This window comes from Pongo abelii, chromosome 14 (genome assembly GCF_028885655.2).
Source record: "Pongo abelii isolate AG06213 chromosome 14, NHGRI_mPonAbe1-v2.0_pri, whole genome shotgun sequence".
Classification (NCBI taxonomy): Eukaryota; Metazoa; Chordata; class Mammalia; order Primates; family Hominidae; genus Pongo; species Pongo abelii.
This window is the reverse complement of record NC_071999.2, coordinates 81023037-81038687: the sequence shown is the minus strand read 5'-3', so window position 1 is coordinate 81038687 and position 15651 is coordinate 81023037. Positions and strand designations below refer to the sequence as shown.

The following is a 15651-nucleotide window of genomic DNA, read 5'->3' as shown; positions in this document are numbered from 1 at the left end:
TCATTTTCTGCGTAGCTTTTTTGGTTTGTTTTGGTGTATCTTCCATATTTGAATCTGAGACAGAGTTAATGGGGCCCTCACTGAACTTACGGATGAATAACGTGTAATCTTGTAACCAAACTAACTTCAAAAAGCTTGGTCTGAGTGTCTAGTTATCTAACGGCTGATTTAGAAATAATGGAAATAGATCAGGAATAGTTCTTTTTACCATGCTGTAATGACTATTAATAAAGCCAACAAATTTAAGTGAACCCCAAAAGGACCAATTTAATGCTAACATTAAGAGACCACCTGGAACTACCTTTTAGTTTTGAAGTAAAATTTTAAATCACACGAAGCACTTAATTTTATTCTTTTCACTCAGGGAGCTAACAGAATGAGAGGTCGGCTTGGAAGTGTGGACAGTTTTGAACGGTCCAACAGTCTTGCTTCAGAGAAGGTATCTAACTAGAGCTTGTTTACACTAATTGCAACTTAACAAAGTCAGCACCAATATGGTAATATGCATGCTCCATTTTTTATTATGAATGCTTTATAGCTTTTTTAAAAATATTTGAGACTTTATTATTTTAAATAAGAAGATTCTAGGCATTAGCATGTAGCTCCTTATTCCCTTACAGGCTAACTGTGCTCTGTTAGGCTTTTTATTGTTTGGAGATAGTATGCTTTGGACAACAGTATTTGAGCAACTATTGATCCAATGCCTTATAAAAAATGAGCCATATATTACTAATTATATACTTGTACAGTGATTTTATTTGTTCCCTTCCCATGTTATTTTCCCCCCTCATTTTTTTAAAATCATTTTAGCTGCAACACTGGGATCTTCTTTATCTCATTGACAACTCTCAGTAGGTTGGGTTTCCTATTTCCTGTGTAATGCAGTATGTCACCTGACGCACATGCAGCCTATTTTTTAAAATGGAAATATATTAAAATATTTCTGTTAAACTTTCTGTTGATGGAAGTGGGGACTTAGTCCAGCTATGAGTCTATTATCACTAACCCATGTTTATCAAGCTAAATATTTCTACAGTGGTGCCTGTTCTGGAAAGTTTTAACAGCATACCTGTCTAAATTGAAAGATTTATGATTTCTACCCATGCAATATGAGATGCATTCCAGCATAGCTTGGTTTTCATTCATTTCCTGTTTTTCATGTGTTTTAAAAGAAATTTACCTCAGGGAACATGTAATTGAATAGAAACATCCACGGTGAGGGAAGATACTTAACAGACTTTATTTTCCGGAAGGCTTTGCCATGAGACTTGGACACTTAGGCATTGTAATACTGTTTTGGCAGTACAGGAAGCATGCAATTGATATGTCACGGAAGCCAGGAGATACGGAAACACAGACCCCACCCTCTTTTGGTCATGATCTTTTTTTCGTCTCTCTGGCAACAGTGAGAGAAGTACAGTAGCTCTAGCATTTCATCGCCAACTGTCGGGGGAGAGAATAGCTTTCACTTTTTTGTCATCCCTCTCACTTTCTGGCCTGTCTTTACGGATGCTGTCTTACAGCTGCTTATCCAAAGATAAGTGGGTTGTGGTGATACTGATTATAGCTGCTTATCAGAAGATAATGGGTTGTAGTGATACTGATTAGCCTACGGCATAAATTGAGTAAAAGGGGGAGAAAAAACAGTTCTATCATGACTCAGGAGGAAGATGAGGCACACTGTCACTTTTGAGCTCTGTGTTTTGGCAGGTCTGCCATGACCCATGTGGGAAATAAAGGGCTCCCTTCTGCTTGTGTTTCAGGACTACTCACCAGGGGATTCTCCACCAGGGACACCGCCAGCGTCCCCACTGTCCTCAGCTTGGCAAACATTTCCCGAAGAGGATTCCGACTCCCCGCAGTTTCGAAGACGGGCACACACGTTCAGCCACCCACCTTCAAGCACAAAGAGAAAGCTGAATTTGCAGGATGGGAGGGCTCAGGGTGTGCGTTCCCCTCTGCTGAGGCAGAGCTCCAGCGAACAGTGCAGGTGAGTCTGACCCTCTCCAGAATGAGACCTAGATTCTCAAGGCACACAGTTTTGATTACTCTGGAGTCAAGCTGGATTGTGAATTTATGCTATAGCCAACTTTTAGTTTTGAGAAACGCCATAAAAACAAATTAAGTTACCTCATTTACTAGGCGAAACAGGCAAGGTTAAGGCATACCCAAAAAGAAGAGTTAATTCGTTTGGGTGGAAACTCTTTTTTTTTTTCTTTTCAGAAAAATAGAAAAAACAAGATAACCATGCAATTGTTTGTCTGAAAACCTGCTGATAACACGTAACTCAGTGTCTTGATGATGATTCTAGAGAAACAAAGTCAGCAGATTTGAAAATAACATAGCAGTAGAACTTCCTGTTAGCTTACAATAAAATACCAGGGTTTTAAAAGTCACCTAAGTTACTTTCATACATGAGATAATATTTGGCTATATTTTGTTACATAATAAATTAAAGCTAAATATGAAAATTGTTATAAATTTTATCTAGAATAAGGTGATATCTATAAAGAAGAATATATATATACACCATAATTGACAGGCAGTGTCCACTTAGAAAAGATCTTACACAGTATTTAAAACATAATTTAACAAAAAGTTGTTTGATATTTGGTGAGAAACAGTAAAGAGGATAAACTTGGAATGATTTTCTTCTTCCTGTGTAACACAGATCAAATTTATATCTTAGAACTCATTTTGTTTCTCTTCTTTACCTGTGAATTTGTTACAGAAAATAGGGTTAAGTAAAGATGCTGGTTGGAGAGAAAAAAAACACAACTCGATGTAAAAGGAGAAGGCTAATTTTTATATCATGTGTTACAAAATTTGCCAGCATTTCTTTTAAGGATACAGTTTTATTTTCATTGTTGTTTTCTGAATGATTCGAAATTTTAAAATGAGATATTTTATGATACAAGATACAAAAATAAAGTTAACAGAATTCATTATTCTCAGATTTTTTTGCTGTGTGTGTAAAGGATATTAAGTAGTCATATATATATCAAGATATTTAAATGATCACTTCATATATATTTACTCAAGGCAATAGAACTCTTTTTTTTTCCAAGAAAAATTATTTTCAATAATTAAAGACATCAATTATTTTAGACTATAAATATCTCAATCTTTCCCTCTGTTTTCCACATTTTATAATGTATAAGTTCAAACAATTTCTATCACTATAAAAAGATGCTCTCTGTGTCATTGTGAAAGCTTGCTATGCAAAGAATCTTCTAGATTTTGGGCTTTCGATTAAACCATAGTGGCACAATTCCACTGTTCTCAGGAAAGAACATGGACATTAATGTTTGTTAAGCCAAAGGCATTATGATAACTTCCAACAACCAAACATGTTGTTCTTAATTATTTAGAAGGGTTTATATCTTTAAAATAGTCAAAGTCTTTGAACTAGTAATAATCAGTCTTTCCTTCTGGAACTTGTTTCCTGTAATTATTTGTGCTTTCCTACTTTTTTCCCTTGAAGTGTCTTTTGCATGTGAAAACAAATACTTTTTGTCCTCAAATTGTTAAGAAATTTTTAGAGACAAACACAGATGCTTAGACATACTGTATAGATAAGGAATTCAAATTGTGAAGGAATGAAATTAAGTCATAGTTATCTAAATAGAGAACTGCATGTTGCTTCTTTTTTTTCATGTAAGATCCAGCCCTGAGCCTTGAAAGGAAAGATTAAATTAATAGCAAGAACCTGTTTATATGCTTTTTCATAGTGAATGAAGATTTTGCCAAAATATAAATTAAGACATATTTGCTATATTTTCTGTACTCAGCACTCTTTCGTCAGTTCGACGCATGTACAAGGAGAGTAATTCTTCCTCCAGTCTTCCAAGTCTTCACACTTCCTTCTCTGCCCCTTCCTTCACTGCCCCCTCTTTCCTGAAAAGCTTTTACCAGAATTCAGGTAGACTGTCCCCACAGTATGAAAATGAAATCAGGTGAGATCAGTGTCCTCTGTTTGCAAAGCAAAATTTTCTGCAGTGATATACTGATATGTTACTAAAAAGTGGTTGATTAATTTTGGAGTGGCATTTATGCATCCCTGTGTTGTGCTTGTTCTAATCTGTTTCTAATATATCGGTTTCAATCCCAATTAATTTTATTAAGAAAACTTTTTCAACCAGTAGTTTCAAAGCTTTTTGATGACGTGATATCTTTTTGAATTATGATTTTTGTATTGTTTGTGTGTTTCTTTTTCTCAAACTCCAGAGTCTAAGCTTTGTATTGTTAGCACAACTGATGCTAACATATACTAAGTGAACCTTCCCTGATCATGCCTTTTTTTTTCCTTGGCTTTTCTAGACATATTTAATGGAATCCAAAAGCCACTGATTGACATAACTGTACTAAACTGATAGATACAATAATGTCTTTATTTTTAAGTATACAGAATATTTCCTAGGCATTTCTTTGATTTTTCAATGACAGACTTTTCTGGATCTCAATATAAATCGCATAATGGTTACAAGATCATATGGATAGCAACTCTTAGATAGCATGAGGGATCTGTGAAGGACCTCTTGAATCTTGTGAATGACCTCTTGAATCTTGTGAACATTCTATTTTGTTTTGTTTTTATCCCCAGTATGGAAAATGTATAGCCTGTTAAATCTTATTCTTGTTCTTTTAGTAACACAAAATTAGATGTAGTGATTTTTGGAGAATTGCTTTTTTTTAAAAAAAAATTAAAATTATACATGCAATAATATTGATCATTCAAATTCTTAATGGGGTGCTGCAGCCTCTAGAAAGTAGTGGGTTTACTTGGGAACCTTTCTAAATTTGTTGGTGACGTACATGTTTGTGAGATTCATTCCTGTTTTTGTGTATAGCTTGACTTATTCACTTGTATTGCTGTATAGTACTCCATTTCATACATTTTATCCACTCTCTTGCTGATGGATATTTGGGTTGTTTCTTGTTGTTTGATAATTGGCACTTCTTGTAGTCAGGAGAGGAATACATGTTGTCCACTAGCCTGTGTGCCATTAACATCTTCTTGGATATTCTTTTGGCCTATTTCTCTTAGACATAGTACATGCTGAAAGTTAATATATAACTAGGTAGCACTCACTCACTAGTTAAATTAGACTAATCCTTGAATTATTCCTGAGGGTCTTTTGTCCATGTGTGCCTTTTTTTCACTTTAAGAAAGGTAACTAATACTGGATTAATATAATTTTGATCTTGAACTTTCCTCTGAATTAGTACAAAGTCATGTTCAAACAGTGAATTTGATTTATAGTGAAGAAAGTATATGAAGAATTTACTTTAGAGTGCTTTCAGGGACGACCTTATGGAAGAAATTTCAAAGGAAATAGCCACAAAACTAGTATAAGATATATAGAATATGAAACTAATTTAGAGAACCAAGAATATACATAAAGATACCAGTTTGCCGTATCTCTATAATACTGCCTACTAATAAGAATACAACACTTTCAACCAACCTATTTGCATTTTCTTATTGTTATATTGGTTAAAGTGAGGATATGGAGAATCCCAGTTTCCTTCCTGAGAGAACCTTCCTGCCTGAAAGTGACAATTAGCAATACCCATTAAGAAGATCAAAGGTTAGCTGTAACTAGGATGTAAAGCACAAAAGTGGTGGCTTCTGTCTATACAGATTGTTCATATTGTTTAATATAAGGTTATTCATTTGCTTTCAGGAGTTCCTGCTTAGTTGTATGTATTCTTTTTGCCAATAGCTTCCCAAAGCCCTCTATACCTCATTCTAATAGAAGGATTTTGAAGTCAAAGGGCAAATACACATTAGTTTTGGGTTGAAAAATTTCACCTTTTTGTAGCTGTGTTGTTTTAAGTGCTGTATTGAAATATATGGCAAACTTTTAAATTTCTAAGATCATTAAAAAATCCTTGTTTTCTCTATGTTTTAATGTTTTCTTGGCTATGTGCAATTCTAAAAATCAGAGAGTACTTTTTTGTACCCTTTTCTACACTTCGAAAGTTTGATAGCATAAAATGAATAGGCCAAAAGTGTACTTAAAAAATTGTTTTCCCAGAAAAGGACACCAATTGAAAGCACACAGCTCAATGGATTATCACAGAGTGAACACCACTATTTCTCTTCACCCCAGTCAATAAATGGAATGCTAGCAGCATGCCTGCAGCTCATCCCATGTCCCCCATCTAATCGCCATCCCCATGCTGACCTCAGATATCCTAGATTAGCGGTGCTTGGTTTTGAACTTTATATGAATGGAATGATACAGCCTATATTCTTTTATCTCACATCTTTCACTGACGTTCATTTGTGAGATTTAATTCCTCTTTTAATGAGCATTTTATTTCATTCATTTTATTGCTATTTAGTATTCCATTTAATATATCTCAATTTTTCCATTCTCTTGTGAATAGACATATGGGTTATTTTCTAGGTTTTGGGCTTCAAAAAGAGTCCTGTCTTCACTATTATTATACATGTCTTTAATTGTACCTACATATATGCATTATTGATGAATAGCTACACAGAAGTAAAATTGTTGGACAAAATGCTCTCTTAATAGGTTTATCTCAACTAGTAAGTCACTTCAACATAAATATTGAAGTTAGAAGATTGGAGAGTTTTTAATTTGTATTTTGAAACAATTTCAAATTTATACTAAAGTTGCAGAAATATCACAGAGGATTCCTGTTAACCCTTTATCCAGATTAATCAACTTTTAATATTTTGCTACATTTGTTTTATAATTTTTGGTCCATTTACATATATATATATATACACATATATATGCACAGCTATATTTCCTCATTCTAAGCCATTTGTGAATAAGTTGCATGCATCGTGTCCGTTTACTCTTAATACTTTAGGGTGTATTTCCTAAGGAAAAGGATATTCAATTCAAGAGCATGGTTTCTGAAACCCAGTGGTTTCTGAACTCTACATTCTCATTATCACTTGTTTTAGAGAGACTATCATGTACACATAATTATTATGATATCTGGAACTATTCAGAATAGTGAGGGGAGAAGGTTCATAGTACTATCAGTTATAATTTTCTTGTCAGTTGAGTACTTAATATCTTATTAGTTGCATAAAATGGATCTCTAAATATGCATAGTCAAGTAGGGAATAGGGTAGGGTAGGAGATAGGCTAACAATACTATTACTTTTTTTTTTTTTGAGATGGAGTTTTGGTGTGTCACCCAGGCTGGAGTGCAGTGGCGCAATCTCAGCTCACTGCAAGCTCCGCCTGCCGGGTTCACACCATTTTCCTGCCTCAGCCTCCCGAGTAGCTGGGACTACAGGCACCCGCCACCATGCCCGGCTAATTTTTTTTTTTTTTGTATTTTTAGTAGAGACAGGGTTTCACCGTGTTAGCCAGGATGGTCTTGATCTCCTGACCTCGTGATCCACCTGCCTCAGCCTCCCAAAGTGCTGGGATTGCAGGCATGAGCCACCGCGCCCAGCCTACTATTACTTTTTTAAAAGCACATTAATTTGAAATTTTAAATTCAGATTAGGCATCTATTTCCAGGACCACTATCCTGAATTATTGAAAACAGGTTACTGTTTATAAGCAGGCTGAGAAAAAGGAGCCAAGATCATTTTAATAGTTGGTTAGTAGATTTATTTGCACATAACTGAAATGATAGAGGAGAGGGAATGTGTGTATTTTTTCTTTTACCTCACTTTGAATTAATTTTTCAAAATTTAATGTTATTTCATTGTTTAATAAACTATAATTTTATATAATGATATGGTAATTTTTATAACATCTGTTTATTAAATATTATCACAGACATATTTGTTACTTTTTACAGTGCTTCTCAGGTTTTAAGCCTGTGGTTAAAAATTTATTTATGTTGAAATTCATTGCTTGGAAGTAAATGACAGTCAAAAATAAGTAAATGATAGATATTACTTCTATTCACTGATAAAACTTTTCAGTGAGAAAATAAAATCTTTGATGATGAAGTACTTTGTGGTATAGTTTTTGTTCTATATTTCTCTTGTATTCAGTGAAAAAAATGGTATAATTATTCATTGTGGTTCATTATTGAAGTAACCTTACCATGACTTATTGATGACTTATTGGAATTCCTTTTATTCTGAATCCTGATTTGGACATATTTCTCTTTGTGTGTGCTAATTCCATTCCTTGTTTTCCTGTTGTACCAGACAAGACACTGCTTCAGAATCAAGGTGATTAGAGGTCTACATATTTTTATTAAAAAAAATTCACAGATTCTTCCAACTGAACATCATCATTAGTTTAAAAAGCAGTTTTGTTTGTCTCTTGAATGCATGCCATCTTTCTGAGTGCTCTGAGTGCTATATAGTAGGGAAAATGTGACCCTTGGTGTAATCAAAGACCATGAATTACCATGTAAAATGTTGATTGCAGACAGAAATCCTGTTTCTACTCTATTCCATGCTGAAATTTCCTTAGAGCTGTGCTGTGGCCTTCAACCAAAGCCTAATTTTAATTTTAAATTAATAGAAGTGAATTTCCTAGTTAGGGGGTACATATGTGCCTAAGTGGAGTTTATTCTAAATGCCAAGAAGATGCAGAAATGAGCATCCTAAAAGAAACATACTCACAAAATTGAATCTGCCTTTCAACTGAAGAGGATTATTCATCTAGTTCTGTTCACCTAAATTCCTGTCACGTTGGTCACTTTGAGACACTGCTAAAGCCGTTCAGACCTCCCATTTGTCTGGACACAGGAAACGCCTAGTTCCTTATTATGGAAGTTTGACCACATCTGTGTTGACATCTCTTGACTCACATGCTTTTTTTGTGGTGAACATCCAGAATCACTGCTAACAACCACTGCAAATAACTGTCCTCTGCTTTATTCCAGTTTCTACATGTTGCTTTTATCATGAGCCCAGTGAAAAAGATACATGCCAATCTTCCTATTTGGGGCCACTATTTAGATTTCTTTGTAGCTAGAGTAAAAATATAATATTAAGTATTGCACTAGAATGAGATGTTCAAGGAGAAAAAATCCTCAGAAAATTATTTTGGCAACAATGATAAGATTAAAAAGTGACTTTTTTGAGACTTGTAATTGGCAAGTCTCAGTCATGGTTAGGTGTAAGACCATTTAAATAATACTTCTTACCTATTCTTAAAAGCCTAATGGAAATGTTAGTTCTGCCTTGTGTCCTTTTAGGTATGGAATTAGCTCTGTTTATTACTTTAGAGTTAATCTAGCCTACGATTTCCTTGTTTTACACGTGGATAGATTGAACTCCAAAGAGGTTTTATATTTTGCTTGATTTTTTTTCAGCTTAGGTCATAAGGATATAAATAAACATATGAGATACCCAGAGATGTTTTAAATTCCAATATACTAAACTTATTTTCTTAAAATCTGCAGTGTGTAGAGTTTAGGAAATAAAACTCTTTGTTTTTCTGCTTCTTTTATCCACCTGTTGTTCCACTGACTAATCTACCTCTTTTGACTCATAGGTCAAATACTATATATATTGATTTCCACTAGAATAGTTTAATCTCAATTTTATTTAATTAGTAAAGATTTTCCATAGGATAACAGACGTGTGCGCAGTTAAAAGCCAGAACCTATATAAACTGTTAGTGCACCTGATGCAATTATGAGTTAAATTATACTGTGGATCCTGTAGAAAAAATATGGTTTCATTTCTATGTTGTTTTACTTAGCATTTCTTAAGGCTTACAAAGAGAAAGCTTTTTTAGCTTTCGGTTCAATAGTTGCTATCACACTAATGAAGTTTTGGTATCTATCTTATGTTGAATTCATTGTGATTTAGATATAGATTTAGCCAGTGTTTAGTCATTTATTTGGACTTCAGAGATAGAGTCTTGCTGTGTCATTCAGGCTGAAGTGCAGATGCTGGGAGTTTCAACTGGGTGCCAGAGGGTTGGGGGATAGGAGGCAGGTTGCTGCTTAGTATAACACCACCTTTGCAAGACTTGTCCTGACAGAAGAGTTTGCCTTTGTGCAAAGTGTATCTATGTTGCCCTGGCGGAAAGTAAAATATGACTACATCCTTCTTAAAGTTGAGTCTCTGTGAGTGGTCATTGGAGCGTCTCCATTCTGTACAATAGTCAATGAATTCCTTTAAAGCAGGCAAGTAGACATTACAATTCTATGTTAAAATAAGAAGTATGATGTTAATTTAAGAGTTGATCTGGTGAAGGCTATAACTGCTTGTTCAAGGACATGTTAAAAGATTATCTTGAAGCTTTGACAAGTTCATATTATAGCATTTGATGGATCCTATATACAAAGGACTTGGAAATAGCCTTCCTACCCTATATTGGGGGATATATGTAATACGGGACATTTTCTCCCCATATAAAGTCTTAATCTGTGTTCACAAATTGTGGTTCTTAATTAACTGGTGAGTGGTAAGAGGGAGTATGTACACGATATACCATCAAAAATGGGTGGGAGTTCTCCAAGTTATATTTCCTTCCTAGATATTCATTTTTAACTTTGTCAATTTCTGATAGAGGTAATGCTGGCACAGAATACTTTTCCTGAATATATGTCTTGGGAAGGAGTTTTATAATACACATGTTCAGATTCCAAAATACAAAAGAAGGAAAAAGATTCTATGGAAACGGAATGGTTATAATTTGCTTCATCATTTAAAAAATGTAAAGATGATTAAAATACCAGTGTATGTATATTCAACTATATTTAGGTGTTTTTTTATTTGGTCGTTCTATTTACAGTTAAAAGTATATACATTTTGGAATGTAATTATTTTAAAGCAAAGAAAAGGAAGTGAGACATTTACATAAACGAGCACCTGATAGTACTCTGAAGTTATTTCTCTGTTGATATAAAATTAATCCATTAAAAAATGGAAAGAGAAGTACCCAACCAAAAGGCTTAGTGCTAATTGGAGACTTAATTTTTCACCAGAAATGCAGAGGATCCTGGGGGTCCCAACAGCTTTGTTTTTGTGGTCCTATAGAGCTTTGTTCAGAACTAATGCAAAGAGTATTTACACTGGCAGGATCAGCTGCAGTGCCTAATGTCTGGATCCTGGACCATCTAGGTTTGCACCCTGGTTCCTTCACTTTATTATCCGTGTGACTGTGGGCAAGTTACTTAGCCTCTTTCTACTTTAGTATTGTCACCAAAAATGGAAGTAGTAATGACACCTACCTTGCAAGGTTGCTGTGAGGATGAAATTAATTCATATTCGTAAAATGTTTAGAACAATCGATACCTGGCATGAAGTATGTGCTGAGAGTCTTAGCTTTATTATTATTACAGTAAACACCACATGTTGTTTTCTTTTTGTTTTTACTCAAAAAGTAGACATTATGCTTTCTTACCTAAGTTTAATTAAAGGAAAAGTTAACGTGATAACTAATGTTGTAATAAAAAAAAAAACCCAAAAGAAATAAACTCCCTCCACCCCCATCCCAGTGTAGTTTCCAAGTTGGGTTATAGGAATTTTGATGCAGTGTTTCATTTGGTTTTGATTCTTGCAGTTGCCACCTTAAGAATGTCAGACTGCTGACTAAAAGTAAATCAAACAGGAAACTGCTATAAGTTGCATAATTGCACTGACTGCTTAAATGTTTATTGGGAACTTGACTTCTGAATACAGATCTTCTCTTATTAAAAGCAGAGCTGCTTTTGCCATATCTCAGCAACCAACTACTTTTTCAAGATGTCGATTTTTAGTACAAGATAAAGGGTCAATGGTTTGTTATGTAAGTTCTTCTTTTCAGTATATTATTATCTTCTATTTTGACTGCTAATTTTTTGGCTTATTACTAGTCATTAAATTCCAGACATGGCAGAAAAATTTGTCATTGGGCAGTTTATATTACAGGATTTAAAATTTTAGGTTTATCAAATTTCTGAATATGTATCAGTGGGCTAATGTAAATACTGTATGCACCTCTTTTATAACATGTTGCCCCCAAAACTTTGTATTTTATAGGCAATCATGAAACTGATATGGGTACAACTCAGTTTTATTTTTAGTACCTTCTAAACACTTGATACGTCATTAGCATTGAATTGGAAGGTGATTCTTAAAAGCTATATTAATTCCAGAATTAAAATACAAACATTTCAGTCCTTTGATTTGGTCAACTCTGGTTTGTTAGAACACTAAAAAAGTCAAGCTAAATTAATATTTGTTGATCTTTTGCCCTGTGGAGCATTGAAATAGTGCTTTTAAATAAGTATTTCATTTAGCTTTCAAAGCTTAAAGTATAAATTAGATGGCTTTATGTAGGAAAGGAATAACACTTACTAGAAAAAATATGCTTTTTGTTGTTTATTAACAGCATTGTCATGGTCAGTACCTACCAGTGCCATCAACAGTACAGAACATACTTTAGAAAAACAAAGCTATTAGGACTTGACTCCCAATAAAGGGTTTTAAGAAGGTAGATCTTTTATTTATTCCTGCCATGTTAACCTAGCCAATATTTTTGTCTGTTTCACTTAACCTTCTGAGTTAATATTTCATTTAGTTTTATAAAATATTAATTTATTCAGTAGATATTATTGAGTGCTTATTATTTACCCATTACTACACTACAAGCTAGAAATATACCTATGAACTGGGCATTTAGCAAATAACTGCCAGCAAGATCGTGTTACAAAAATGAAGATAATGAGTACTTCAACTGTATTTATTGGGTTGTAACTATTATATATAGAACATTCGAATCATATTTTTAAAAGGGAAATACTTGCATTAATGTTTTCCAAAGTGCAAGTAAAAGCAAATATATATATATATATATATATTCAATATTCAGGAAGGTTTTTTTGTTTTGTTTTGTTTTGTTTTGTTTTTTGAGACAGAGTCTTGCCCTGTTGCTCAGGCAGTAGTGCAGGGGTGTGATCTCGGCTCACTGCAGCCTTTGCCTCCTGGGTTCAAGCGATTCTCCCACCTCAGCTTCCTGAGTAGCTGGGATTACAGGCATGCACCACCACACCTGGCTAATTTTTGTATTTTCAGTAGAGGCAGGATTTTGCCATGTTGGCCAGGCTGGTCTCAAACTCCTGACCTCAAGTGATCTGCCTGCCTCGGCCTCCCAAATTGCTGGAATTACAGGTGTGAGCCATTGTGCCCAGGCTCAGGGAGTTTTTCTTAAAAAAAAATTTAATTATAATTTTATTTTGAGATGGAGTCTCGCTCTGTTGCCCAGGCTGAAATGCAGTGGGGCATTCTCGGCTCACTGCAACCTCTGCCTCCTGGGTTCAAGAGAACCTTGTGCCTCAGCCTCCCAAGCAACTGGTATTACAGGCGCCTGTCACTATGTCCAGCTAATTTTTTTTTTTTTTTTTTTTTTTCGTATTTTTAGTTGAGACAGGGTTTCACCATGTTGGCCATGCTGCTCTTGAACTCCTGGCCTCAGGTGATCTGCCCACCTCGGCCTCCCAAAGTGCTGGGTTTACAGGTGGTGGGTCACTGTGCCTGGCCACTGCCTCAGGAGTTTTGAACAATGGACACATATTAGGGTTATAATGTTATCCAGGATGCATGATAACCAGAGTTTGACTATATTGAGATATATGTATCAAGTACTGTACTTTCTAAAGTATCACATCATAATACTCTCTGCATAGCAGCTCAGAAGTCTTTTTTTAAACTTTAATTTAGCCAATCCAGAAGTAATGTTTCCATAAAATAGATCCAGACTAGAACGAACTGAATTGCCTGAGTAAATAAAGATATGATAGGCATCAACACTATTGTGTTCCTTTTATTGAGTAATTGCCTCAACACTATTGAGTTCCTTTGAGTATCTGAGAGTGGCTGTTCTGTCTGAGCTTTATTTCTGACCTCAGCACTGACCTTTTTAATTCCATCAAAAGTCTTATACCTTCATTTGTTGGTATCATCACCTGTAAATATTGGTATCCTTATTGTTCTCTCAGGCAAACCAGACTGTGAAACTTAAAAATGTAAGATATTCCTGCCACTAACAGCAACAATTATTGTGAGGTCTTCCAGCAGCAAATATAATTGGTCTCAAAAATAATTTTGAGTCATACTGACCTTTTTTTGCAGATAGGCCTAGCATAACTCAAAGTGGTCTGAAATTTTTACAATAGAGGAGCATTTTCTTATGCACTAATACAGAATGATGTGACACTACTCCCTGCCCCCCAAAAATTGAGGGAGGTGATTCTAGAATCAATGAATTTCAATAAGTTGGGGGAATTTCTATACACTGTTTCCCTGTTAGAGAGGTACAATGCATGCCAGTGTATTAACAGTCTCTAACAAGTACTGCTATAAAGAAATCTATTAACATTTTTTAACAGGCTGGGTGTGGTGCCTCATGCCTGTAATCCCAGCACTTTGGGAGCTAAGACAGGAGAATTGCTTGAGCGCAGGAGTTTGAGACCAGACTGGGCAACACAGTGGGACGCTGTCTCTATGAAGATTTTTTTTTAAAAATAGGCAGGTGTGGTGGTGTGCACCTGTAGTCCCAGCTACTTGGGAGGCTGAGGCAGGAGGATCTCTTGAGCCTGGGAGGTCGAGGCTGCAATGAGCTGTGATCATGCCACTGTACTCCAGCCTGGGTGAAAAAATGAGACCTTATCTCACAAAATAAATAAGTCAATAAAAATATAAAAAGATCTATTTTTTAACTTAGCCATCCAATCTTATTTGACCCCAGTTTTTTCTTAGTATATCACCTACCAATAATCCCAAGGTTGACTGTTCTGCTTATATTCAGGTTATCTTCTGCCGTGATTCAACTATTGGTAGCTGACCATTCAGAGACGGATCTTAACAGTCGTAGGCAATTAGAAACAGTCTTTATTGACCTGTTCTATAAGAGCTGTAACAGAAGCTCTTTGTGAGCCTTTTATGGAATATTTACCTTGTTTTGAATAAGCTATTCATGTTATTTCTTTAGCAAAGCATAAATTCATGACTTAAGCAACCTGTACTCCTCCTTATAAGTGCTTCTGTTCCTCAGATTAGAACTAGGACTGGTTGGCTGCTAAGGAATGAGTAGAAACAGAGGAGCTTCTCTTGACTGGGCTGTGGCCTAGATTGCTGTTTTCCCAGGATGTGATGGCCTGGTTGACTAGTGTGCCTGGTGATGCATTGCTCCATGTTGCCTGTGGCTTGTGCTTGCCTGTGACAGAACTTGTGAATGGCTTGTGCTACCAATTGGTTGTGAAGTGCCATGATGTGCAGCTCTCCTTATAAGTGATATGTTTATTTGCTTTCAACAGTGATGGAGAAGGGAGAAAAAGGACCTCATCTACCTGCAGCAATGAGTCCCTAAGTGTGGGAGGAACCTCTGTCACTCCTCGCCGGATCTCCTGGCGGCAGCGCATTTTCCTCAGGGTTGCTTCTCCCATGAACAAATCTCCCTCAGCAATGCAACAGCAAGGTCTGTGTGGTACTCCGTAAGGAATTTATCCCTCTGAGTGTGAGAAATTAGCTAATGGAATGCACATGCTGTGTATAAAGAGATTTAAGTGATTACAGTGTAGAAATAACTTTCTGTATGTGATACAGTGGTTTCTCTTTCAGGTATCATTAGAAAACATTAGGCATTCAATACCTGCTTGTTGAATGAATGAATGAGTGAGAGAGTTTCCAAAAACTTGTACTTGGGCCTACTCCACAAGGTAGACGGAACTGTGATAGTGCTAGGAAAGAAG

The 15651-nt window shown here is 35.4% G+C and overlaps 1 protein-coding gene across 3 annotated transcripts in view; it reads left to right on the top strand.

Annotated features, from left to right (window-relative positions):
- The window catches only part of TBC1D4 (TBC1 domain family member 4), a 197227-nt gene that overhangs the window by 154421 nt on the left and 27155 nt on the right, over window positions 1-15651 (top strand). For 2 of the 3 annotated variants that reach the window (XM_024230995.3, XM_024230996.3), the window contains exons 9-11: window positions 365-439; window positions 1764-1990; window positions 15217-15377. In XM_024230995.3, coding sequence (XP_024086763.1) covers window positions 365-439; window positions 1764-1990; window positions 15217-15377 — 463 coding nt within the window. Of the gene's footprint in view, window positions 1-364; window positions 440-1763; window positions 1991-3791; window positions 3957-8161; window positions 8186-15216; window positions 15378-15651 lie in introns of all 3 variants that reach the window. The other variant, XM_054529113.2, reaches the window with a different exon arrangement.